The 26,238-nt window shown below is 40.6% G+C and overlaps 3 protein-coding genes across 5 annotated transcripts in view; 1 reads left to right on the forward strand and 2 right to left on the reverse strand.

Moving 5' to 3' along the window:
- Positions 1–10,457, reverse strand: part of LOC113026230 (peroxisomal succinyl-coenzyme A thioesterase-like) — a 29,422-nt gene extending 18,965 nt beyond the window's left edge. Inside the window, exons 1-8 of one of the 3 annotated variants that reach the window (XM_026174759.2) lie at positions 9,621–9,851; positions 8,742–8,938; positions 7,601–7,700; positions 7,334–7,524; positions 7,084–7,253; positions 5,644–5,763; positions 5,322–5,404; positions 5,112–5,205 (exon numbers count right to left, since the gene is read on the reverse strand). In XM_026174759.2, coding sequence (XP_026030544.2) covers positions 5,112–5,205; positions 5,322–5,404; positions 5,644–5,763; positions 7,084–7,253; positions 7,334–7,524; positions 7,601–7,700; positions 8,742–8,937 — 954 coding nt within the window. In that variant the 5' untranslated portion in view covers position 8,938; positions 9,621–9,851. Of the gene's footprint in view, positions 1–5,111; positions 5,206–5,321; positions 5,405–5,643; positions 5,764–7,083; positions 7,254–7,333; positions 7,525–7,600; positions 7,701–8,741; positions 8,944–9,620 lie in introns of all 3 variants that reach the window. The other 2 variants (XM_026174758.2, XM_026174760.2) reach the window with 2 other exon arrangements.
- A 6,435-nt stretch (positions 10,458–16,892) lies between these two features.
- kbtbd13b (kelch repeat and BTB domain containing 13b) lies at positions 16,893–18,583 on the reverse strand. The gene has a single exon (XM_026174756.2). The coding sequence runs from the start codon at positions 18,478–18,480 to the stop codon at positions 17,038–17,040; it is 1,443 nt and encodes a 480-aa protein (XP_026030541.1). The 5' UTR covers positions 18,481–18,583; the 3' UTR covers positions 16,893–17,037.
- A 757-nt stretch (positions 18,584–19,340) lies between these two features.
- LOC113026229 (serine/threonine-protein kinase pim-3-like) lies at positions 19,341–25,508 on the forward strand. Its single transcript, XM_026174757.2, has 6 exons — positions 19,341–19,673; positions 20,256–20,365; positions 21,419–21,469; positions 22,746–23,109; positions 23,355–23,531; positions 24,297–25,508. The coding sequence occupies exons 1-6, from the start codon at positions 19,487–19,489 to the stop codon at positions 24,497–24,499; spliced, it is 1,092 nt and encodes a 363-aa protein (XP_026030542.2). The 5' UTR covers positions 19,341–19,486; the 3' UTR covers positions 24,500–25,508.
- Positions 25,509–26,238: the final 730 nt, after the last annotated feature.

Here is a 26,238-nt window from a genome sequence, read left to right on the forward strand (position 1 = left end):
AGCGTTTTATCTTTATTATATATATATATATATATATATATATATATATATATATATATATATATATATATATATATATATATATATATATATATATATATATATATATATATATATATATATATATATATATATATCGCTGCAGACGGTAGAGGCGCTGCATGGAATCCTTTTTTTTTTCTTGCCGCGTTTTGCAAGCACCGCGGTGGGCCCGAGTGAAGACTGCACTGAAGGTTTGCTCTCTTTTTCTATAGTGTCTTTCACATTTGGGGTTATGTGTGAGTTGCAGTCCCTTTTTAACGTGTGTGCTATGTTGATTTGTTCTTAAACGGTTCCCCACAGTGCTTATCCTATCTCACAGGCAATCATACAGTTTTATTGTTTTTAATAAAGTACAGTTTTTAATTGTTTTTGGGTGCCGCTGTTACACTGTTACTTGTATTTTGTATTAAAAATTAAACCCTTTTTAACTAACTGTGCGTCTACAGCTCTGTCCTATTTTAAATAGGTACCTACCTACATATACATACATACATATACATATATACATATACACACACACACACACACACACACACATATACACATACATACATGTGTGTGTGTGTGTGTGTGTGTGTGTGTGTGTGTGTGTATATATATATATATATATATATATATATATATATATATATACACACACATATATATATATATATATATACACACACATATACATATATATATACACATATATGTATGCCTACTGAATGCACTGCTTTTTTGTGGAAAATTGGGTGTTGTGAATAGAGCAGGGCGATATGGCCAAAAATATTTATCACGATATATATTTGAAAATTTGCGATAACGATATAACTGACGATATAATTGATGCGAGACAAAATACAACTCCACAACATTACTAGCGCAAACCCCCCCCCAAATCCATTTATTTTCACTTAAACAAGCAGCTGTTTTTTTACATGCATTAAAGCTTTATAAAAATGTAACAGTGCAAATGCAAATTCCTTGCTCAAAGTTTAACCAAAAGGCATTTCCAGTAGAAATGGGCTGACATATCCTGAGCATAACCATGTATAATATCCACTGAAGTTAAAAAGTGGTGCTTTGCAACATTAAACTACAGTGTGCCAAATAAAAAAGTCAAATACGTATTTTTCGGACCATAAGGTGCACGGGATTATAAGGCACATTAAGCAAAACAAAGCAGTCAGAGAAATCAAACTTTATTCAACTCATTGTTCTTGCTTCCTCCACTTCTGTACCATTGATTCATTAATGCTGTACTCTATCACAGCTGCTCTATTCCCGTGTTGTTGCAATATATTAATGACTAACCTCGTATTGTGGAAGGATTATCTCAGTTGTTCTCCTGACTGAAGTTTGGTCCGTTTACAGCATCCTGCCATGCGATTGCATTTGTCCCTAACCACCAGGAACCCTCACGTTAACTTTTATCGAGGGGAAAAGTGTTAGCGTTCATCCTCCAGCTTCACTGTTTATGTTATGCTAATGTGTAAGGGGCTACTAGCCCCTTTATGTAGGGGTGAAGAGGCGCACAGGCTGCCCTGAACGACTAAAGGGTGGTCGGATCTGAGTCAGTGACCCCCCCCCCCCCCCAGTACAGTTGACCCTGATACTTACTTCTGTAAGAATGGTTTTAGCTGTCTGGCTGCTACAGGCACAGAAGAAGGCTCCGGGGCCCAAACCTGTGAAACAACGACTGCCTGGCGCGCACTGTACTGTTGAATATTAACACAGCCTCGCTTACCTCCGTTTTTCTGTACCTAACCAGACAACTCGGGTGCCCCTACTCCAAGGCAACCTAAGTTAGACAGAAGCATACAATGACTTTTTAAACAACGTGGCCCCTTTTATTTTTTCGGATGGCCCTCGTGAACCAAGATTGATTATAGATGTTAACAGTGCCCTGGAGACAAAAGGCGACAGTAAGGAAACTCCCCAAGAGTAAAATAAAATAAATCAAACAGGCTGTTGTAACCCAATGTTTCGAGTTCTCGACCCCTCCCACCACACTAGCCACCGGAAAAGGGCGCCAAGATCACAATACAGCAGAACAATTCAGGTTAACACAGAAATTCTCTTATCTAGAATGGTTAACACAGCTTCATCACATTACTTGCAATGTCCAAACAGCAAAAAAAAAAAAAAAAAAAAAAAAAAATAGTTCCAGTCTTTACAGTAAAGTCCGATCCAGTGAATTGTCCCTGGTATGTGAAACCAATAAACAGTTCTAGGTGTAGCTGTCGTGAACCAGAGTTCCCGTCTGTTAGGCTGCCCAGAAATTCCACAGCCGGAGCAGGATATCCAGACTCGGGTTCACAAAAAAACAAAAAACTGCTGTAACCTGAGTCGGATTCCACACACGGAGGGAAACTCCACATAAACTCGCTGCGATCCCGTCCGTTGCCCCACTAACCTCCCGGTTACTTTTCGTTCAGGTTTGTTCTGACCGCGGGGCTTTCCTGGTGTCTTCCGCTGTAATGGTACGCGCGGGATCAGTACCGCACACCCCGCTCGCTCCCAACAGCGCACCTCCCTGTTTTTTTTTTTCGCGCGCCCACAGGCTCTCTTCAATATGTCACTTCCTCTTGGCTTATTCAGACAGGCCGCTAAAGGCCCTACTTGACAGTTTTCCACAAGTTATATGCATGCGCCCTCACACTAACATAGCTGTATCGCTAGCGATCACGTAGCACATCATTATATACCACCTAGCCCAACTTCAGTAACCCTACAAACGTCACTGCTGTTTAGTTTCCCGTCTTCATTTATGTTGGAAGTGATAGCAAAGCAGTACGTTTGAATTTTCTCAGAAATCTCTCAGTCAGAACATGCTATATCATGCTTAGGTAACTAGCGAAACTAGCGAGCTAACTTCCGCTAGCTTCCTGCTAACTTCTAACTCCGTTAAATGTAATAAATTCTGTTTTCATGGATGCCTGGATGTTCAACTTCATAGTTACACCTGGTAAAGCAGCAATGCTGATCGTTTTATTAAAGATGAAAGAATTTAGACAGTTTTTAACTCTCAGTGATGCTGTGTGTTCGTTTGACTTTGGGACCTGAAGGGGACGGAGTTTCGGATCCAGATTACTCCCAGATTTACGAGCACCTTAGTCCGACAAATACGGCAATAACGACGGCCCGCTTGCATGTTCTACAAAAAAATGTGCTTTGTTGTGTATCTGATGGACAAACACCAAACCAGTTCCACATCACTGAACTTGCACCATTTTTACAAACCAATCAATCAATCAAAGCTTTATTCGTCACATGCAGGTTGCCCTGCAGTGAAATAGGACCCCCCCCCCCGACCTTACACATATAGCACAAACATTACATGGGGATACAGGTCAGAGATTGGTAGAATCAGAAAAAAAACATTGAAATGTACACTACACTGGGGAAAGTACAAGAGGAAAAAAAGAGACCCCTACTCATGCTATGCTTCCATGGTAGGACAGCATGAGAACAGGAAACAAAAAAACTCCTCTGCACAAGAAGCACATAAATGTCCACAGCACAACATTGTGAAGACATGACAAGCCACAGGGGTGGGTGGGGGTTGAGGAGTAATCCGAAGCGAACACAGCAGCCACCCTGCACAGCGCTACCATTCCAGCGCGGCACACAGACCCGCCGTGCTGCCCCTTCAGGAAACAAGCATCGAAGGCGTTTGGAAGGGAGGGGGGATGAGTGTGTGCTTATCAGTGTAAGTGTATGTGTGTGCGTGTCCAGAGTTCAGCGGAGACAGTGTTCTTCGCTCTATCAGGCTAAGTAAACAGTCTGCCAGCCAACCCAGGTGGCCTTCATGGGACGGGAAGAATAGTCATCACACAGTCGTTATCAGGGAGTTGTTTTGGTGGGCTCCAGCCTTGGGCCTGCAGCTGGCGCCGTGGTGTCCGAATGTTGAATATTGTTAATTTCTGTTTTGTGAGCAGCTCGAATTTTAGCACTCTGAGACAGGTCCCTCAACTTCGCGTTGAAGAGCTGCGAGCCTCCCCATGATGGTATCAAACTTCAGTTCCAAGGTGTTGTCAGTCTTTTGATTCTGAGACTTCACAACTGCAGTGATCCGTTCCGCGATGTTTTCCAACTGTCGCTCAAGGGTGTCATTTTGAGCAGGCCTTTCTCTGATGTTTCCCCTCATACGCTCAATGGTGTTGTTTTGAGCCTTCACAGCAGCAGTAAGCGTCTCCAAGGTGTTGACCATATTACGTTCGTTGTGAGAGGTCGCACCTCGTCCCCGCGCTTCGAATCCAGCGGGCAGCCATGTGGGGGTTTGAACAGCCGGTTCCGCTCTCTTATTTCTCCGATAAAGCAGGGCTAGGCCAACGCCGATCAGCATGAACCCTGTTATCATGGTTCCGAATAGGTAGATATCTTCAGCGTCCTCGATCGACAGTCCCGCCAGGCACACGGTCCTCCAGTTCTGCCACCCGTCCATCGTGTAACCGGCAGGGAAAGTCCCTCCAGGGCACTCAGGCTCTCCCGAGCCCCGACTTCTCGTTGAGAAAAGGGTGTCAATAGCACTCAGGGACCAGTTGATCAAATCCATAATTCTCTTTTAGGTTTAGAGAACGACAGTGAGAGGCTGTTCCAGGGAAAGTAATGCACGCAAGACAGGACAAGGACATAGAGGCTAAGCAGGGAAGATAAGGGTGAGGAGGAGAGGAGAAAGTGCGACCGTCTTCGCTGAGAGCTGAGAGAGAAACCAATTCTGGTTCATCCGTTTCACTCAACAATCGGCCATGTGCGTATGAAAACAAAGGCACTGTGCATGCGCGTTTTATCCATATTCTATCGCGGTATTTCATTTTCTTACCGTTGCCTAACATTGTACCGGTATTACCGTGAACGGTATAATATGGCCCAGCCCTAGTTGTGAAAGAAATAAAGTGAAGCGATGATGAGTTTATCTTACTGCATCCTACCTCAGCAGCAGGAATAATTACGGGGTTGGTGTGAATGGCTACATTAGATGAATCCAAAGGTGACTTTTAATGCACAAAATATAAGCATGGATTTATTGTCTCTCGTGTGTAAGGGCTTTAAGACAGAAATATGCTTTAGCTGGTGGTACCCACATTGACTTTGAGTGAAGGGTCGGTGGGGATGGGCAACAGCAGATCTCGCCAGATCACCTCGTTCTTTTCACTGAAGCGAGTCTTTTCACCATTTCTGATGGGACAAAAAATTAAAAGGGAAAGTTAAAAAGGATTATTCTAACATCTTTCAATATATTAGATTTCCAATTTGGCTTTAACTAAAAAGTAACTGACAACACGTAAACTTACTTCTGAAAGAATCTCAATATCTCTTTCACAGATCCATCAACTGGCTGCACATGACTCCCACTGATACAGACTGCAGCACTGAGCTGGAAAAAAAACACATAAAATACACAGATGTTATCAACTGACAAAAAGACCTGATTAGGAATAAGATGGGTAGACAAGAATATTCTAAGAAATGATGAAGTTGCAATTTGCCAAAACCAGTGACTTTAAAAACACAGCCAGTGGTCAACCTATTTCTTCATCCTGACCATGCATTGTTGCTGAAAATAGACTGATGTTGATTTTCCAGCTCCAGTGTCACTATAAAAATATGTCTTACTTTTATAACTTCAGAGTAAACAGCCATCTTGAGGGTGATACTGGTGCCAAAGGAAAGACCTATCATGGCGATCTTGCTGCCGCAGACCTGAGGATGTTGCTGCAGGACTCTGTAGGCTGTCTGTAGGTGGAAAAATATATCAGACAACAGGTAACACCAAAACCAGGACTTTCATTTTGATCTTTGAGGTTAGATAAACAAATTCTTCAAGAGGATTTTTAGGGCCAGGAAGTGTCAAACCCAATTCCTCAAAACATAAAGGTACCAACATAATTACTAGGCAAAACACGAAATCTTGTACAAAAGTCAAAAGATATAAACTAAAACTGAGAATGACAGAAACCATAGTCCATGGTATATCATCTATATTTTAAAAATCATGCAGGGACCATGCATGCCATAACACCTGAACAACAAATTTTAATTGATTTTAAACGTTTTAAACTAAAACAACTTCAACACTTTTCATTCTCGTTTCTGTGGTCTGATTAAAGACGTGTGTGAAAGAGAATGACACTTTGAGACAGTTTTTCATGGGGCTAGTTACCTATAAACACACACACAGCATAGTGACAGCAGCTTCAAGGGCAGTTTGCATTTCAGTATTTGAAATTAAAGAAACTGAAGATCTTTTAAGGCATACATGATTTGAGATGATCAGATGTCCCATTTCTTTGTGGCATCTCGTGACATCACCCAAATGTTTTATTCAGTCTTAATCAACCTGACATGAATCATGGTGCATCTAAAAGCCCAGAGCTTTGTAGCATTCAAAGTATTTCAGGCTGTAAACTGTCTCGCTGTCATTCTAACTTCATCTGGTTTACATTATACAGAGATTTCTGAGCTGTTTTCATACATCAGAAAGGTTAAGAGAATTTAACCAAGGACAAAGATAGTGCTTGGGTAGGAAATGCTGGAGGCAGGATGCTGTTGCATGCATGTAATCAGACATTGCAGAGACTTTGTTTGAGGAAAGTGGCATTAAAGATCATTTAATATCAGATCCAAAATGCATGACTACTTCATTTTTACCACAGACTCTATGAAAACCGATTTTATTCACTGATGTACGCAACAGTATCAAGAAGTCTAAGTGTATTAAAACATACCTTGTTTTCCATGATCCATATGGTGATTCATCTGGTTGCAAAAAGACATGTATGGAAGTCTGTGGAATGGACCTGAAATCCTTCAGTCTATGACATCAGTAAACATTCTTGTTTGGCTTTTGGCTTAATTGCTTGTTTCAAGTCTTTTTGAAGACAATATGATTTTGTAAACTACAGTCTTCATTGGAGTCAAAAAGAAGGATAACTCAGGTGGAAGCCCAGGGTGGTCAACATTGCTATAGAGGTGAAAGAGACTAGCTGAACCCATCTCCTTTTTTTTTTTAACGTTGTTTCCTTGTAACCAAAACATTAACTTTGTTAGATGTACCTCAAAATACTGGTTGTCCACAATCTTTCCAGTTTCCATGGTGATTTTAGCGGTCAGGTAGTCGATGGCCATACTAGCGAATCCATGAGAGGCCAAGAGCGCTGCACGGTACTCCACCAACTGCCCTCCACCCCCCCATAGATCCAGCAGGCCAGGAAAAGGTCCAGGACCTTAAGACAAGTTAACAAACATGTGCTGATTTAATTTACACCCACAGGATATCTCACTGTGGACCTTCTTCAGGACTTACCCGAGGGCAGAAAAAGGGCTGCGCTGAGTCCACCTTCTGTAACTGGAATCCTACGCACACCAGGTGCCATATACCAGCGCTCCACCGCCACACCAGAGAGTGGCACCAGATCTGCGAAGCCCTCTGTCTGGTGACCCTGATAAACAGAAATTGTGACCTCCATGGGAGTCTGGATGTTCTTCTTTCGCATCCTGAGGAGAGATGGGAGAATTATCTATGGTGCCAATACTGGATTCTGCGTTGGTGTCATCTCCACAAAAAGACTACCTCAGTCCAGATTTGCTGCCTGGAATTGGTCTGAAGCTCCACAGTAGACCCATCTGTTCGACTCCGGAATATGTCCCACCTATACTGGGATCCTCTGAAACTAAAAAAAGTCAAATAAAACACAATCTTTTAGATACGTGCACATAGGGGTTGGCGGTATAAACGGTATATGGTAGAAGCGATATGAATTTGGCCAACGGTAGAGATTTTGACTATACCTCGGTCGTTGTGTCCTTGGGCAAGACACCTCACCTACCGCCTACTGGTGTTGGCCAGAAGGGCCGATGGCGCGATATGGCAGCCTCTTCTGTCAGTCTGCCCCAGGGCAGCAGTGGCTACAACTGTAGCTTGCCTCCACCAGTGTGTGAATGTGTGTGTGAATGGATGGATGACTGGGTGTGTAAAGCGCTTTGGGGTCCCTAGGGGGGACTAGTAAAAGCGCTATACAAATACAGACCATTTACCATTTTATACCGCTCTACCGCGATAGCGCATGTTGATGGTATCATCAATCTGCGCCTGTCTTGGTCGAAAGCATTGCAGCGGCTGCAAGCAATATCATCTGCAACTTTTGCCGGGCGACAGTAATAGCCAAGAGATAAAGCACCTTTTGTTGACGACAGTTATGTAATTAACTTTTTAATTACCTCATTACATTATGTTATTTCTGTCATCTATAATCCCAAATTTGGGGGTAGCTTTCATGGCTACCATTTTTTTCTGATAATAAGGCGCACCGGATTGTAAGGCACATTATGTGAAACATAACAGTCAGATAAGTCAAATTTTACTCAACTCATTCTTCTTGCTTCCTCTCCCCCCCAACACACACACACACACCTGCCCTCTCACATCATCCATAAGTGACTGAGACAGGACTCTCTTCTAGATACTCTAAACCCACCGGCACAATGTACATTTCAAATTCCTTTAATTTTAAATATGTTCATATTGTCTATTTTGTAAAATAGTCAGATTGTCTATTCTTATTTAATTCACTTAATGTACAGAATTCACCTGCTTGCTGCATACATGCTACTACTGCACATTCACCTATTGTATATATTATATATAATGTCTTTCTACATCTTTCTACATTTTCTTCTCTTAGTTTTCTAGGTCTCAGTACTGAACAATGTACCATTGATGGTCCCTGTGGTATCAGCAGTGTAGTGACCAAACGCTTCCCAGCTGTGTCCATCTTCACACTGGTGCAGGGCACGGATGGTCAGTTGGGAACCAGGCAGGGCATTCTGGACGAGGACAATGAATTTCTCATCCATGAGGCCTCTGGATGGCTGAACCGACAGCTTCACACAATACTGCTTCCTGTCCATCCTGAACTAAATACACAAACATATTACTTGACTTGGATTTGGAATTGAATCACTCAAGCATTATATGCATTTGTATTAAATACAGTTCCGATCAAAAGTTTAAGACTACTTGAAAAATGGCAAAAAAAAATCACATTTTGCATGGTTGGATCTGAACAAGTTTCAACATGAAAACAAGAAGAAATGGGAGTGAAAGAAAACATTTTTGGGGCATGCAATTTATTGAAAACAACATTTAAACTAAAACAGCTATTTTACAGCTGATCAAAAGTTTAAGACCACACCTCCAAAAAACGGACTGGACCTTTAACATGACTGACACCTCTACTGTAGAATGTGGTCAATAACAAGAACAACTGTTACATTTTGTTTTTCCTTTTTGCAATTATTCAGTGTCATTACTGTGCTCCACTGATCTACGCTGTATACCTTAAAAATGCCAAAACATTTGAAATTTTTGGGCAAGTCATTAAAATACTAGTTTTTGCTGGCGACCTGTCTGGAACCTATATTAATTTTATTACACATGTATTGGAAAAAATATAATACTAAATGAAATATAGTGACCTGAATGTAAGTGATATAACAGACCCTGATAGTAGTCTAGCACATCAGTGGAAAAACACATTTAAGTCTCAATGACAGCTGCATAAACATTGTAGCGAATGTGGAACATTTCTTACCTTTATTTGTTAAATAACGTGAACAACTTCCTGTTAGCAGCAGACCTTTGAGCTGGTGTCTTCGGGTTTGTTGCTTCTCCGTCGATTTTTGGTCTGCAAGTTCCCTATAAGGGTCTTAAACTTACCGAAGAATCTAGCTTTAAAAGTTGAGTCAACAAAACTGCGAACTCAAAGCTTCCACACAAGCTGCGTGAAAGGGAGCTACAGTCTCCTCCTACAGGGACGTGCTCACTAGTGATGCGCGAATCATGAACGAATCGTTCAATACTCGAGAATGACTTTACTGACTCATGAATCATGATTCATGAATCATGATTCACAAGCCCAACTGACTCACTGACTTATCCCTGTTGCTGTTAGCAGAAATGTATCTAGCTTATAATTAAAATTGTGGAGAAAAAGACAACATCCAGTATCGTAACAAAAAAATTTCTGCTCTGAACTGGAAGAAAAAACCCTGAGTAGAAGCTCACATCAAGAAAATAGCTCCTCGGTTCACAGTAGCATCGCTCTGCTAAGATGCTAACAGCACTTTGAGCTACTCACTCCCTCCCTCCTGTGCTGAATCATAGAGCGAACGAATCACTCAGGACTCACTAACGCCCTCCCTCCTGTGCTGAATCGTAAGCGTAAGCGAATCACTCAGGACTCGCTAACCCTCTCCCTCCTGTGCTGAATCATAAAGCGAACGAATCACTCACTCACTCACCCCCTCCCTCCTGGCTCACAGCTTCTTCTTTTTCTTGGTTGTCAACCAATGTTAAGGAGCATTACCGCCCCCTGGCTCACAGCTCAGTGGACATTTAGATGAGAAAATATATATTTAACACATTTAACGAAAATACTAATAAAATAAAAAATAAAAAATATATTAAAATAAAATAAAATGTTTATTAAGCAATTTTGATAGGAAATTGCTTAATTTTAGAAATGTTTTTGCTCTTTTTTGTTTCTATAAAATAGTGGTTTTCTTTTAGAATCATTCATCTTAGCAGTAGGATTTACATGAAAAGAGAAACAAATTGAGTTTGAGTGAAAATGTACATTTTTTGCACTCTCTGGTCGACTGACTCAGTGAATCAAATGACTCAAATATCGATTCACTTTGGTGAGTGACTCATTAAAACTCGATTCAGTAAAAATAATCAAATTTATCATCACTAGTGCTCACTACCATGTATACGCCGCTGGACACAAGATGGCGTTATCAGACAGTGGTAAGCGTTCATAATCTAGGGCACCCAAGGGAAAACTTAAAAATAGTCATCATTCAGGGCTTCATGTGATCAATAGAGAATTATACTAAAATATTAATAGTCAACCTTTATAAAGTGGAAACACTGCTGTAGTCATTTACTGAAACATCTAAAAACATAAAGGTTAATGCAGTGTGGGGCAAATACAGAACATGTACAAATCTAATTGTCTTAAAAGTCACGCACACACAAAATTATCTTGAGCAGCTTGCTTGAAATTTAAGTTTTTCATCAATTGTTCTCAAGGCTTCTTGAAGGGATTTGCAAACTTTTTCTTTAGGTGTTTTTGCTATTTTACTGCCATGATGATCCCATGCTGCTTTAAAAACAGTGAAGCCATTGTCATGCTGAAAAATGAAGCCAATGATGTACATTCAAGAAGCTGACTGCTTTGAAAGATCCCCAAACCACTTCCTTTAATGTAGTTGGCTGTAGATATACTGTTGTACCTCTCCCCTAACTTTCAGTCTACATATTGATGCTCATTTGGAGGCCTGCCATTTCTTCACTTGTTAGAGTTGGATGTCTCGAGACTGGTCTTAGTCTCGAGACCACTTTTATGTGGTCTTGTCTTGGTCTCGACGGACTTTGGTGTTGGTCTTGGTCTCGCTGTCTAGGTCTTGCTTTCTCAGATCGACATAGTGGTCGGGAGATTTGGAGTCAGTCAACAGTATCCATGACACACATCATCACGTTCGATAATGTGTCATGCACAAAAGCATCAGCTCTAAGAGCCGTGCTTAGAGAGTGCTTTATAGTGAATCATAGTGGACTCCCATTGAGCGAGAGCCAGCTCCTCACTTAATTTCCTTTCGCTGCTCAGCTCTCACACAGTGGCTCAGCTATGCTCCAATCCTTCCGTATTGTGGCCAATCACATGCGAGGATATAGGATAATATCATTATGTGAAAAACAGAGAGCGTGAGAGACGCGACAGTCAAGTGGAGTGTGTGTCTGTCCTCTCAGTAAGTGAGTGAGACAGTAGACAGCGATGAGGAGGGCTGTGCGAGTGCATCGCAAAAACACATAAATATGCCTGACACCCGTAGACGAAGCAGCATCTGGCTGCAGATTAAAGACTTTTTTTGTCTCTGTCTTGGTCTTGGTCTCGATACCCTCTGGTGTTGGTATTGTCTTGGTCTCAGTTTAGGCGGTCTTGACTACAAGTCTATCATTTGTCCTCTCCTTGTTGAGATTTTGTTAGGCTTTTCTTATTTTATTTTTTTTCAAAGAACACACTACACACCATTCCAAGATATTCCAATTTTTCAGCCACTTGCTCTCTGGAAATCACCTTGTTGGTCCAAAAATACTAGTTTGCCTGTAGAACCATGTTATCTTTGGCATTTTTAATTTTGAAACAAAAAAAAAAAAAAAAAAAAAAAAGGGGGGGGGAAAGTTTTTTCGCTCACATTGATCACCTTTTAAAGAGGAGATAGGGTACACATGCAAACATTTATATGTATATATGTATATGTATATACATATGTGTGTATACATGGTCTAACTACCTGCCCAAAAGCTATCTCAATGTGCCTGACGGTCCTTAACCCAACAGCAAGACCAATATCAGTTCCTTTATGCAAGGACCTCCAGGAGGCCACTGGTGTGAATGTCTCTGACCAATTATAAACGGACTTCATGAGTGTGGCCTGAGGGCATGGCGTCCTCTTGTGGGCCCTGTGCTCATTGCCCGGGACAGTGTAAATCATGATTTACCACAGAACACAAGAATTGGCAGATCCACAACTGGTGCCCTCTGCTTTTCATAGGACACCATCCATCATCTCATTAGGAGTTTGTCTTAGTCTTATCTTCCTTTATTTTTAGCCGTTTATCAACCTACACTCTCTTGGATGCTATCGAGCTAATCATAGTAACAACTACGTAAGGAAAAACAAGCATATTGAGATGAGTTAAGAGGTCAAAGGTCAGCAGAGACTGACATGGTGAAAAATGTCTTCAGCCACGCCTCTTTTCTGTCCAAAGAAACATGCACACAATGCCTGACAACACAGACTAATTAAAGACAGACAGACAGAAAAGCTCAGCAACTCATACATTTTATATTCACCAGAGTCACAGGTTATTCTGCTGACATGGGTGGGATGGGTGGGGAGTCTGAAAACCAAAAGACACAAAGGAGGGAACATCTGTGATCATGGGGACTGATTGTTTTCTCTGAAAAGTGAGACAAGACTGAAATGTAAGTGAAGTGCTTTGGGAAAACATACCATTTATTTTTGATCACAACAACTGATTTAATTTCATTTCTACCAGCTTACATAAGCTTTAACTGCCATTATTTTTTAACATGTTACTAAATGACTGGCTAGAACTGCCGTATATCAAAAGTACAGGCTAGTTGTGTAATGATTGTGGACAGTGTTTTCTTGGTGTTCCACAGGCCCTTTATGGCCAGTTCATGATGATCTGAACTCTAAACTATGTCTGAGTCATAATGCTAATGTGTATCCTGATATGGGTATAGTGTTTGATCTTATAGCTACTTTTAGCATGACAATGCATCATTTTAACAAGGTGAAATCTTCTCAGTCTGGCTTCCAAAACATGACGATTAGTGTCAATGGATTTTAGGTGCTTCCCCAGACAACAGATCTTAATGGAATGGAGCATCTTTGGGTTTTACTGGAATAGTGGAATCTTAAAGGAACAGAGTCCAGAGAGTACGTGCCCATGTCATGGGTTCCTCATGTCAAAACTTGTCCTGGTTTTCAGCACCAAATGTTGGATCTCGACCAGGCACTCTCAATCCATTGCACTGAATCAATCCATAGAAGGAATCGTGGGCAGCATGATGGTGTGGTCCTGAGTTCAACTCCACCATCTGGCCATGGCTTTTCTGTGGTGTGCAGTTTGCATGTTCTACCACCAAGTACCATAGGCATAAATGGTTGTTGGTCTTTCTGTGTTAGTCCTGCAACAGCAACCTGTCCAGGCTTTACCCTGCCTCTTTCCCTGTGTTAGCTGGGAAACGTGACTTGTTTTCAGTAGCCTTATTACCAAAACAAAACACTTCATTTTGTTTGTTTAGGTTTGTTGACGTTGTCCTTCACTTAAGTGTGTGTGTCCAAAAACTTGAGATCTGCAGCTTGTATATTAAGGGGTTTCCCCAGCTATTTCCACCTCTAAGTGAAGATATAGGTAGGCGTATTAGGTCAGATCTAGTGTGATCGATCATTATTTATTTTATTCTTGGCTTCCACTCATCCACCACGATAAATACTAAGATTTATCTTCTTTTTTTGACTATATGTTACATTTTACTTAATATTTTAAAATATATTATAACTTGCATGAAACAAATCAACAACAAATTGGCATGAAAGAACATGCTCCTTTTGTCGTCCATCTTCTGGACATTGTAGTTTTAACATGGTAGGTACATTCTTAAGCTTAGGTTTAGTTAATATTCTCTGAGCACTATGGTTCTCTTTCCATCAAATGAATCAATTCATAAGTTGGTTAAAAACTGCTGTTACCTGCATAAAAAAGTAAATAAGCTGTTGTATTTGACCTCAAAGATCAGCTGGAGTATAAAATAGAAATACTAAAGTAAAGAAGACAATCAATATTTTTTATTTTGGTAGTTTGGGTTTTGTTTTTCTTGTTTGTTTGTTTAAAGTGTGTAGTAGGATTGGTTCATGTGTGTTTGCAGAGACGCAGAGCAGACAGAGCATGCCCCCAACACTCATGACAAGATTAATGTCTATAGACAGACGTTCATCCATCACCTAGGCTGGGTCCTGGCTTCATGTGTGCAGACCAGACATTGGCCTTCCCCTTATTCTTGGTCACATTTACCATTACAGAAGATCTATAAGAAGATAGTATTAGGAACAGTCCCAGGGTTGTATTTGACACAATTAACATTGTCGTTTCTCTCCCACCTCAGCTCTGTTACTCTCTCACATTATTGTTCTCAGTCTTTCTCAAAATAAGGCTGTGTACCTGAGATCCAAAATCAGAATACTTTATTAATCCCTAAGGAAATTATGTGGGTTACAGTTGCTCCAAGACAGTAACAGTAATAGACTAAACTACTTAATTAATACAATATGTTACAGAGTTAACACATTTAAGAAATAGCACCAATATATACAAAGCGCTCAATTATAAATATCAAGAATATTAGACGGGTGGGAATATCACAGAGGTGAAATATATATGATTGACATGTACCTCTAACCTGTGAACATTGTCATTTGCTATTTTACTGTACAAAGGTACTGTGCAAAAGGTGTAACTATTTCAGTCTACATCGCATTAGGTGGAGGAGTTGTACAGGGAGATGGCCATGGGCAGGAATGATTTCCTGTGTGGTTCAGTGGTGCTTTTTGGAAATCTCAGTCTCTCACTGAACGTGCTCCTGTGACTAGCCAGCATGTCATGGAGTGGGTGGGTGGTATTATCCAGCATTCCATTTATCTTTGACAACATCTGCCCCTCAGACACTATCCTAAGGGAGTCTCGCTCCATCTCCACAACATTACTGGCCTTGCGGATCAGTTTATTTAGTCTGTTGGCATCTGCAATCCTCAACCTGCTGCCCCAGCACGCTGCAGTATAGAGGATGGCATTGGCCACAACAGACTCATAGAAAATCCTGAGCATTGTCAAAAAGATGTTGAAGGACCTCAGCCGCATCAGAAAATAGAGTCGACTCTGGCCCTTCTGTGGAGTGCAGTGGTGTTTTTAACCCAGTCCAGTTTATTGTCAATGTGTACTACAAGGTATTTATAGTCCTCCACAATGTCCACATTGACCACCTGGATCAAAACAAGGGTCAAGGTTTTCCTTCAGTCTCCCCCCTTATGAAGATAGCCTGAATCATTTATCTCATTTTTCATTAGACTGGATTGCCTCATATATATTTGATGGGACTTTCTCTGTTAAATCATTGCATTTGTTCCAAGACTCTTGTGCACTGGTAGAAGGCACATTGCCTTCTACCAGTGCCAGTCTATTGGACAGGTGTCCATCCTAGTTCAGTGTCAGGCCTGGATAAGTGACTGGGTTTACTCCATATTTATATTCTGTTTTTCTAAACATATACATTGATAATAAATAATAAACTATGAAAATGAATAGCATGTCAGGTATTTTGTGTCCTTTTTCCAGTTTGTTATACTTTTATACAGTCTGCTGCTGTCTGCTGAGCTGCCTGGGGATGCTTCATTCACTTGGAAATAAGAGTTTACATGTACCATTATCCCATTAACATGAATAGGAGAAAAATGTGTGGCTGGATTTAGAAAGAATAAAAAAAATAGAATCAATAATCTTAGCTATGGATTAAAAACTATATATTTCACATTCAAGCACCACATTTTTTTTCTTACTAACAAAAGCCACATGGAAATTATAACCAGAACCCTAAATACTAAACTGAGAGTATAACCAAGCAATATGTTACAAGAGAAATGATGCAAAGCTCAAAACACCATACAACAGTAACAAGAAAGAGCCAGAAAGGAAAACATGATAGAGAAGACCTAAACAGCAGACAAACTAAGAATTAAATTAAACAAAAATAATAATAAGAACTAAAAAGGACCCCCCACATACACACGCACACAAAATGCTGAGTCAAAGAGCAAGGACTGTGAAATCCACAGCAAATGCAGGTCTTCTGTCGTGCGCCCTCCACATTTTAACTTTAGAAACTGAACCTAAATTTAATGCATTTGTTCAGTGAGCCGAAATAGAAGAGATTTGTCTCACTGAACAAGAAAAAAAATGAAAAGCTGCACCTGAAGTAATTAAACTGCAATCAGAGTAGCAAGAGCACCTTGTATAAAATTCAGTGTTTGAAATTTTGCAAAAACATACACATTTTGTTCAGTTGTTGTGGGTAATGCTGATAATAAAATGTTATCATTTTTACTATGCTTGTTTCACATGTCCATTTTCTAAACATGTACTCTTACCAGTAGCACTTCATAAAGAGATAAAATCACTACCGAGCAAACCTGAGTTCATTTTATTGGTTCAGTCAACTTTTTTATTCACTTACCTGGATGATTGAGCATGCATCAGGATTAAAAATAGTAATATTGCTGTAATAAACAAAAAACTAACAAAACCCCATCTGAGTTTAATTTAAATAATACTGATAATCCAAAAAGCAGACAGTGTCACTACTGCAGGCTGAGAGCTTTTGGCAGCTGAAGCAGAAATGTCCACACAGATCCACTTCTTGGGAAACCCTTCATCTGCCGCCTAGGCTTCCAGGTTTTACCTTCCACTACGTATTCTAGAGTCATGCTTCTGTTCAGTGTAAACACACAGTCCCCTCTTACAACAGCAGTGAATAGTGAACCTTTACTGTTGGCGAAGTGTCCAGGCAGGGTTGACCACTGGCCCAAGCTCAGATTATAACAGTCTATGAGGCATCTTAGGAAGTCATCAGATGGGCCATTTCTTATGATGAAGAGGTTGTCCCTGTGGCCCACCATGCAGTGACCATAGCTTTGGTGCCTGATCAGTGTGGTAACTAGATGCCACTCATTTTCCCCAGATGCATACTCGTAGATCTCAGTGGTCTCCATTGGCCTCCATAAACACACAAATATCCTGCTCATGGTTTTGGTGCAAGCTGCTCCTGCTGCCGGCCGAGGTAGGTTAGCAGCAAATGTCCACGTTCTGTTTTTTACATTGTATATTTCCACAGACGACATTACTGTTCGCTCATACTCTCCTCCGATGGCATATAAATGACCATGGAGACCCATAAGGCTAAGATTGTAACGCAGCTGTGCTGGGCTGGGAATCCTGCTCCAGCTGTTGCTTTCAACACTGTAGCAAAAACAAGATTCCACAACTTGTTTATGGATGCCATGAATGCCACCAATTATGAACAGTTTGTTGTCTAAAACAGTCACTCCAGCCATTGAGGTGCTGGCCTCTAGTGGAAGATCTGTTAACACTTTCCAAGTATTGCCAGTTTCATTGAGGTAGCAGATGGTCCTTGAGGCAGCATGTACAGTTTCATCCAAACCACAGGTCACATGGGCTCCTACAGCCATGAAAACATGGGGGGTCAAAGACTCCACATAAGAGATAAGCTCTAATGGTAAGGTTTTCTTGACCTCTACCTCAAGGTCAGTGTACATGTCTCGAATGAACAGTGCTGCTGCATGGTACAGATCCATAAGTCCAAAGACTGCAGAGGTGTGATACATCAGCAGACAGTTTTCTGCATCAAGAAGGTCAATAAGATGCCTAGTAAGTGGGGGCACCTGCAAGAAAGCTGCACATTCAATGGCTTCCACAATGTCGTCCTCATCCAGAATTGGCTTCTCTCCATGTAAAACTGCTAAAGCTAAAAGGAATCCTTGAGCTCGCAGAGACTTGAGGTGGATTTCTTCCTGCTGACATTCCTTCATACCGGAGCGATACAGAGCTTGAAAATAGTCGCAGCTCTGCACCAGTAACATTTTCTCCTCAGAGAACTGTCTGTCTCCAACCACAATAGTTAGTTTAGCCGAGACGAGACCAGAGCCAGCACATGGTAGATACCTTTCACAGTCTGCACCATTGAAGCGGTCACTGTCCTCTGATTCTCCATTGTACACTGACATTATAACTTGCTGGCAGTAACAAATATCCTCTGTAAAAATTACACAACAGGTTAAAGCTCTTGGAGTAGAGCACAAGAGCAGTGACTCACTCTTTAGAGTGGATCAGTTATTGCACAGGCTTTAAAATAGAAGCAGCTAAATATAGCAGAGAACAAATGATCGGGGTCACATTCATGTAGTGGACAGGACTGAAAGGGGTGAATACAGGGTTAGTGGTTGTTGCTGATACAAAATCAAAAAATCAGTTTGCCCCAAATTTACATTTGCTTTTTGATATAAAACAAATATGCCTTAAGAAATCTTTTTTTAGTACAATACTTTTATAACTTAAAATTGCTACTTTATGGTATTTAACAACAGTGGTCTTGATGGTCTACACATAACATGGACAATCAATGGTACAACAAAATTAAATCTTCACATTGACCCAAAAAGTAACATATGAGTAACTGGAGCTTCCAATAGCAAATCATCTCCATTACCAGTCTTTAGCGAATGGTTTGGAAAAAAACAAAACAAAAACGACATCATATTAACTTTCTCTCACATTGTCCAACCAACCTTATTACCATAAACAATAATATCATTTTAATTCAAATATTAAAATCATTGCATTTTAACATTATTTATTTATTTATTCGTTTATTGTTGGGGGAAGCGCTTTTTCGTTTTTGGTGTGCTGCAGCATTGCCGAGTGACCGTCTCCGAATCCCTGCACTAGTCGCGTAAAGAATAAACTAGGTCGTGGGTTTCTCATTGAATTACGACTACATTTTCAAGAAAATGACTTCACATTTACCTAAAACATGGGGCCCCTTTGTTTTTTATTCCATTTAAGTGTGTTCGTGTAGTTTTAATGCAGCAAGCTTTGTGGTACAATTTGGTGTGTCAGCGGGGGTCAGGCGGAAGGATTTTCTTGTATATACTGGCAGCAGCGTTATAGCGGAGCAACCTCAGACTTCTGGGTTTGCGCTCTGTGGACCACATCCGGAATGGATTTTAGGTTATGTTTATCTCTCCCGTGAGAGGAGCCGAGGACTGTTTTTTTTTTTTCCTGAGGATGTATAGCGCCAATAATTTCTCGGTGCGGTTGAATTATTCGGGAGAAGTCAGGAGCAGCATGCTGCTCTCTAAACTGGACACCCTCTCACACATGTCGTTCAGCATGGACCTGCCGGTGAAGCTCCTGCAAGGTAACAGCCTCGACTTCGCAGCTGTGTCCATTTCACGTCACTTTATTTTACCCGCCACGCTTCAAGTCTTAATCAGAAATGGATTATTCGAAGCCGGGATTTCGAATCGGGTTGGAAAATCTGGGTCATCTGATACAAAATACAGATTTTTCTGGACTTAGTTATTCATTTAGCTAACATGTGACTAAACTAAAATGAATTTATTATTATTATTATTATTATTATTATTATTATTTTAAGTATTGAAATCAACTCAGCCTGAATGGAGCTAGGACACCTTTACCCCAATCGGAGGGACTTAAACCACTTAAAGTTTCATATATCTGCCGAATACATGGCGATCATTGTTTAAATTAGGACATTTTCAGGCCAAGGACGGGACCATTTTGACATCTAGGTGTCTTGTATAACGTAAAGTGAGTTTTTGTCTTTGCTTTAAACGTTGCAAGTGTATTCGGTGATGTGTACGTTTGTGTCGACGATTACACGCAGTTCTAATCGCGGGACGTACTATGTTGGGGTTTATTTGCAAAGTTGACATGACTTTGATTAGCCCTGACTTTTCTTCCCTGTGCTCTGCAGCCAACGCAGAGAAGCAGTCGCTTGAGAAGCAGTACCGGCTGGGTCCGGTTCTCGGCAGTGGGGGATTCGGTACCGTTTACTCAGCTGTTCGCCTCGCTGATGGTTTGCCGGTAAGAACCGAGGGGCGGCTTTGTTTTGGTCGCAGCACATGGCCAACTCTCATTGTCAAGATGCCTTGTAGCAGACAGCTGAGTTTCCTGTTTGACCCTTCAAAATCAAGCCGTACTTGAATGTTCGAGTTTAAAAACAATAACTGACAATCCTACTTAAATATTTTGTATTAGGCCTCAAGGTTCTTGCATTAAAAAGGAAGACTGAATTTGAGACTAAATGAAAACAATTATCTCAAATACGAATTAATTGAATTGAAATAATGAATTGACAGTCATTAATTTTTCAGTCTTTGTTAATTTGGTCCAGTCTTTCAACAGCCAGAATGAAGAGGCATTGTTTTATTTAAGACCAGTGTCTACATGACTTGTAGTCTGCTCTGAACTTAAATCTTGTTGTTTTCTCCAGTAAATGTGTCACATTCATATGAATTCAATTAATCTAGGCTTTGTTTTTGTTTTTTTAATTGTTGTTTTCAATTACAGCATCTCCTTAGTCTGTTAAAAGTATTGGCTTCTCGCCTACATTATCATTACAATTTTCCATAGCTGTAATTTTATCTATCATCATTTTATTATGTAATTAACAAAAAATTGAAAATTCCGTTTCTTTTTGTCAGTTCGGAATAAAAAAAAACTTTTTCAGATGCTGCTTTTATTTAAAACCCACATCTGTCACTCTTACTTCCTCTTTTACTGCTATCAGCTGTGCAGCTTGACTCAGTGCTGGCATGCCTGGCTCATGTCTTTGTTGTCACAAAGAAAGCCGGTTATTAAACAAAAGTGCTTTACTCTCTGTTCCTTCTGCTAAATCTTTACTTATTGGAAGTAGGAATTTGACAATAATAGTTATTTTAATTACAGTGGGAAAATAAAGTTATTTCATAAATCAGGAACAACATTGTTAGACCAAAAGATTCATATTATCAGCATGCACAGATCTACCCTAAAGCTGCTGTATGATGGTTTGTATTTTAGTATAGAAAGAGAATTTATTCAGTTTTATTCTGAGGATATGTTTATAATATTTTGATGGTGTTTATTTACATGTAGGTGGCAGTGAAACATGTGAGCAAGGATCGGGTGACTGAGTGGGATTCTCTGGTAAGGGCTGCCTGCATTTCTACTTGCAGTTTAACAGTTTTAATTGCCTTACTACCTGTTTTCTTACCACTTCAGCTTCTATTACTATGTGAAATTATCTTTCGTGTTCACAAATAGATGAATAAAATGAATATTAGGGGTGGGGGGAAAAAATCGATACTGTGTAGTATCGTGATATTTTGTTTGCTAATAATGTATCGATACAGGGACAGCAGAAATAGATTTTTTTTTACAAAAAAAGTTTTTGTGGACTGGAACATGCTCCGACTTCAGAGCATGTTGATCCTTTTTCTGAGCAAGAATCCTGACATTCCTTCACTGTCCAAATGTGTTTAACTTTTTTTTTGGCAGCAATAAACATGACAGTTTACTTATTTTAATTTAAGACATGTTTTATTTTAATTAAGTTTAAAACTTTATTTAATGTAAAATTATATTTTGTTTTAATTTACTTTCAAATTCTTCAGTTGCTGAAGAGGCTGCATAGGTTTCACAAATTGCATAGTTCAGAATAGCTATAATTGTGCCAGATGGTTGCATTCAGTTAAGTTGGACTAGACTGTAAAACAAACCGATCAGTTTGTCAACAATAAAACTGACTGAAATGAGAGAGAGACTGAGTGTGAGACTTTGATATTAGATAAAATGAATATTGATAGTTTACCTTTATGTACAGAATCTGAATATCGCAAAATATTTTTAAAAAATTGCAATAATATCGTATCGTGAGATGTATGGTGATTCCCACCTCTAATGAATATGTCTGGTCAATAACTAAGTCTAACTTTCTACTGCTGCTATGTATGGCCCATGAAGCTTCTTACTGTGCCCCCAGTTTCCTTGTGTTCTTTGCATGCTTTGGTATAGTTGCATGACTGGTTATCATTAGACAAAAAAGCCACTGTCAGAGTGCGTGTGCTTCTGTAGGATGAGGTGCTTGTTGCATGAATGCATTAAATGATTTAAAAATCAGGATATAGGTTTTGTTTACCTTAACTTTATAAACTGCTGTAACAAAGGAACATCACAACTGTTGGGACAAATAAAGTATATCTTGTCTTTATAATCATAAATTTTTTTACCAAGCAAAACACCCCAAACACCTTAGTTCCTTGTTTTTGGATTTGTTTGGATTTCCAGCAACCTGTTGGTCCTCATGTGCCATTCTTCATAAAAACCCACATGATCGTCTTCCTCTTCTTTGCATACTTTTATCTGTATTTAACTTGATGTAATTTAAAGGACGACATCCTGATTATTTAAATTGCTCTCTCAGTCCGGAGCTTTAATTCCTTTAGAGATTGTGCTGCTGAAGAAAGTGAGTGGGACCTTTGCTGGCGTGGTGCAGCTCTTGGATTGGTGGGAGCAGGCGGATGGCTGGTTTATAGCGATGGAGCATCCCAAGCCATGTCAGGACCTGTTTGATTACATCACAGAGCGTGGCGCTCTTGATGAGGAGGCAGCACGTGGCTTCTTCCTGCAGGTACTGGAGGCCATACGTCACTGCTATGCCTGTGGCGTTGTCCACCGTGATATTAAGGACGAGAACCTGCTGGTGGACCTGAGGACCGAGCAGGTCAAACTCATTGACTTTGGCTCAGGGGCTGTTCTTAAAGACACTGTCTACACAGAGTTTGATGGTGAGTCCAAATGTCCCATTATCTGTCACTGTTTTTGTGTCTGTCACTATTTTGTGCTCCCACCCACACATCCCCCACTCACACACACAAAATTACTATTTAGAGATGGATCATTATGCTCAGAAAGTTGCCTTCATTGATGAGGAGGACATGTTCCTGACTCTATAGGCAGCCAGGAGTTGCAGCTGGAGCCATTGCTTGGCTTTAAAATGCCTGATGCTTTTCTGTATTTGTCCTCCCTGCAGGGACACGAGTATACAGTCCTCCAGAGTGGATCCGATTCCATCGATACTATGGGCGACCAGCCACCGTCTGGTCACTCGGTGTGCTGCTGTATGACATGGTGTGTGGCGACATCCCCTTTGAACATGACGAGGAGATCCTAACGGGACAGATCTATTTCAGGCGGAAAGTCTCCTCGGGTCAGTCTACCCAGTGATAGAAATTGTCTATTGTCTCTGTTCCTGTTTTGCAGCATTGGCATTTTTAGTGGCAAAGAGGGTGGGAAAACTGACCAATGAACTGACATCATACACACAAATGCTCACAAGCATGAAGCATGAAAGAGGCTATCCTGGGCTCTGTTTCATGAAACAACTTCATCCACTCTGAGTTGATTGACTCTATTTACTAACACACTGTGCCAGTGCAAGCTGGATTATGGCAGAAAAAGAAGTGCCAGTATTTACAAAGACAGTGCAATGACAAGATTGTGTATAAGAGCTGGAAACTCAGATTGTTGTGACTCACCCTATTGCAGGGGTCTCAGTCCTTGAGGGCCGGTGTCCCTGTTGCAACACACCTGAATAAAATTAGGTCATTAGCAAGAGCATAGAACTGCATGCTGAAGTGTCAACCCCTAACCCTACTCAAGTAAATTTAAGTTAATGTAAGTGTTTGGAAAAATGTACTTCTAAAAATACTTTTGCACCATGTTCATTCACTCATGAGCTGCTGTAAGATGAATCAAATGGCTGAATTGCCACCTCAGCATGCACTCAAGTTCTACAGTCTTGCTAATGACCTACTAATTGTCTTCAGGTGTGCTGCAATAGGGACACATGGAAAAGTTTCAGGACAGCGGCTCTCAAGGACTGGAGTTTGAGACCCCTGATATAAATGATTGGTCATTGGTCAGTGTGTTGTGCCTCAAGCTTTTGTACTAGTAGTTTATCTTTCTGTTGCAGAGTGCCAGCAGCTGATTGGCTGGTGTTTGTGCCAGCAGCCGTCCGACCGGCCAACCCTGGAGCAGATCTTCCTCCACCCTTGGTTGATGGGCAGCAGGGCTCAGCGAACAGACGAGGCAGCCATCACACTTCATGCTGTCAAAGATAACACCTCCTGCTCCTTCTTGAATCCATCTTCCTCCTACTCCCCTCCCAACCAGTAGAATCTCATGGTGGGCATGGTTTGGACTTGACTGACAGCTGTCCTTCAGTGTCTATGACATGTCGGTGGGAGTTGTTCACAGTTGTGGATGAAGTTTGCTGCTGTGGCGCAGCTTTGTGCTGCGTTAAAAGTGCCTTGAATTTGTTTATTTAAAGCTGCTATGGGGAAAGTGTCATTCATTGGCAAAAACCAGACTGCAAAGGGAGAGAATCTCTAGACCAGGGCTGCCCAATCCCAGTCCTCAAGAGCTACTATCCTGCAGCTTTTAGATGCATCCCTACTCCAACACAGCTGAATCAAATGGTTTGATTACCTCTTCAGCATGCCATCATGTTTGATAAAGGCCTTATAACAAGCCATTCATTTGATTTGGGTGTGTGGGAACAAGGATGCATCTAAAAGCTGCAGGACGGTAGCTCTCGAGGACCGGGATTGGGCACCCCTGCTCTAGACGTTGAAAATGAAAACATTTTTGAACATCTGGTTAAATTCTGCTGTGTGCAGCCACATCAGGGCAATGGAACATCTAATCGTCTGTAAGGCTGCAGGGGATTTTAAGTCTTCCAGATATATTTAGTTAGTCTGCAATGTAACACTTTTTTGTTTGTTTGTTTTTTGTTTCTTGTTTCTATGGTTAAACAATCATCTGGACAGTTGGTTTTTTTAGTTGATTGGGTTTTTTTTCTCGCAGGGCTGATTTTACTTAAAATGTGTCCACATCCAGTGTGCTTGACAGGGAATACCTGCAGTCAACCTCATCTGTTTGTCAGGGTATAAGATGCACAGTCAATGCAAATATTGTGTTTTTTATTTTGAAAACATGCATTTTTGTTATATGTATATACTTTTGTATGCATTTATTGTATTTTGTTATCTTCTTTATTGTTTTTTAAAATATTTTATTTGTTGACATTTTGAAATGTAGAATCCTGGCAGGAAAGGTTTCTTCATGGACATTATTCCAATTAAACTTTTTTTTATATATATATTTTTTATATAGAAGCAGATAATATTGGTCTCAATTCTTTTCACTATACTACACAGCTTTTCCCTGTCACAGCTGCCACCACCAGTACTCTGACTCAGTCTTTCTCTATTAATAGCTGTCAATCAGGGTCAAGGCCCTCATAATGTAGGTATGATCAGCTTTGAAGAGCAGAACTGTCTACAGGAACATTTATGGCAAGCCAAATATAATAAGTTTGTTTAATACTCTACACACAAGCGTGACGGCCAGCAGTAATGTTGGCCACTCATGTAGGTTATGTTGTACGGCTCTGCAGAAACATGTAGTCATGTAAAAATATGGCAACTGTTTTACTTTGCGTGCTGGAAAGCTAAAAGTTGACAACTGCCAGACAGGTGCCAATCTCTCCTTCACATGGTTAATTTTTATGTGACTGAATAACAAATAGGTAAAGGTTAAAAACACTTTTTTAACTTAAAGAAATCCTACACAGTCCTACTCTGTGCAAACCAGGATTTGCATGTAGCCGGAGTTTACCATTGCCTGGTATATACCCTCTTAGTATGTTACTGGACTGCAGTATGTCTCTCCTGAACCAGGGGAAGTTGTCGGAGGGCTGGTGCCGTGGAACATCATGAGGATGTGTCCATGCTGCCCGCATCTCCAGCACTTCTGCCCTGACAATTGCACGGCTTCTGAACAGCTGGGCACAGTTTCTGTGGCTGCCGGGAATTGTGGAGAGACAATGCATTTAATCAAAGGAAATGGCTGCT

This window comes from Astatotilapia calliptera, chromosome 7 (genome assembly GCF_964374335.1).
Source record: "Astatotilapia calliptera chromosome 7, fAstCal68.1, whole genome shotgun sequence".
NCBI lineage: Eukaryota > Metazoa > Chordata > Actinopteri > Cichliformes > Cichlidae > Astatotilapia > Astatotilapia calliptera.

What these genes read in the sequence shown, in the direction of transcription:
- kbtbd13b (XM_026174756.2), bottom strand. Translation starts at nt 18,480, where the DNA reads ATGTCAGTGTACAATGGAGAATCAGAGGACAGTGACCGCTTCAATGGT.
- LOC113026229 (XM_026174757.2), top strand. Translation starts at nt 19,487, where the DNA reads ATGTTTATCTCTCCCGTGAGAGGAGCCGAGGACTGTTTTTTTTTTTTC. An exon ending in GCCGGTGAAGCTCCTGCAAG is followed by an intron (nt 19,674 to 20,255) that starts GTAACAGCCTCG and finishes TGTGCTCTGCAG; the next exon opens with CCAACGCAGAGAAGCAGTCG. An exon ending in GCCTCGCTGATGGTTTGCCG is followed by an intron (nt 20,366 to 21,418) that starts GTAAGAACCGAG and finishes ATTTACATGTAG; the next exon opens with GTGGCAGTGAAACATGTGAG.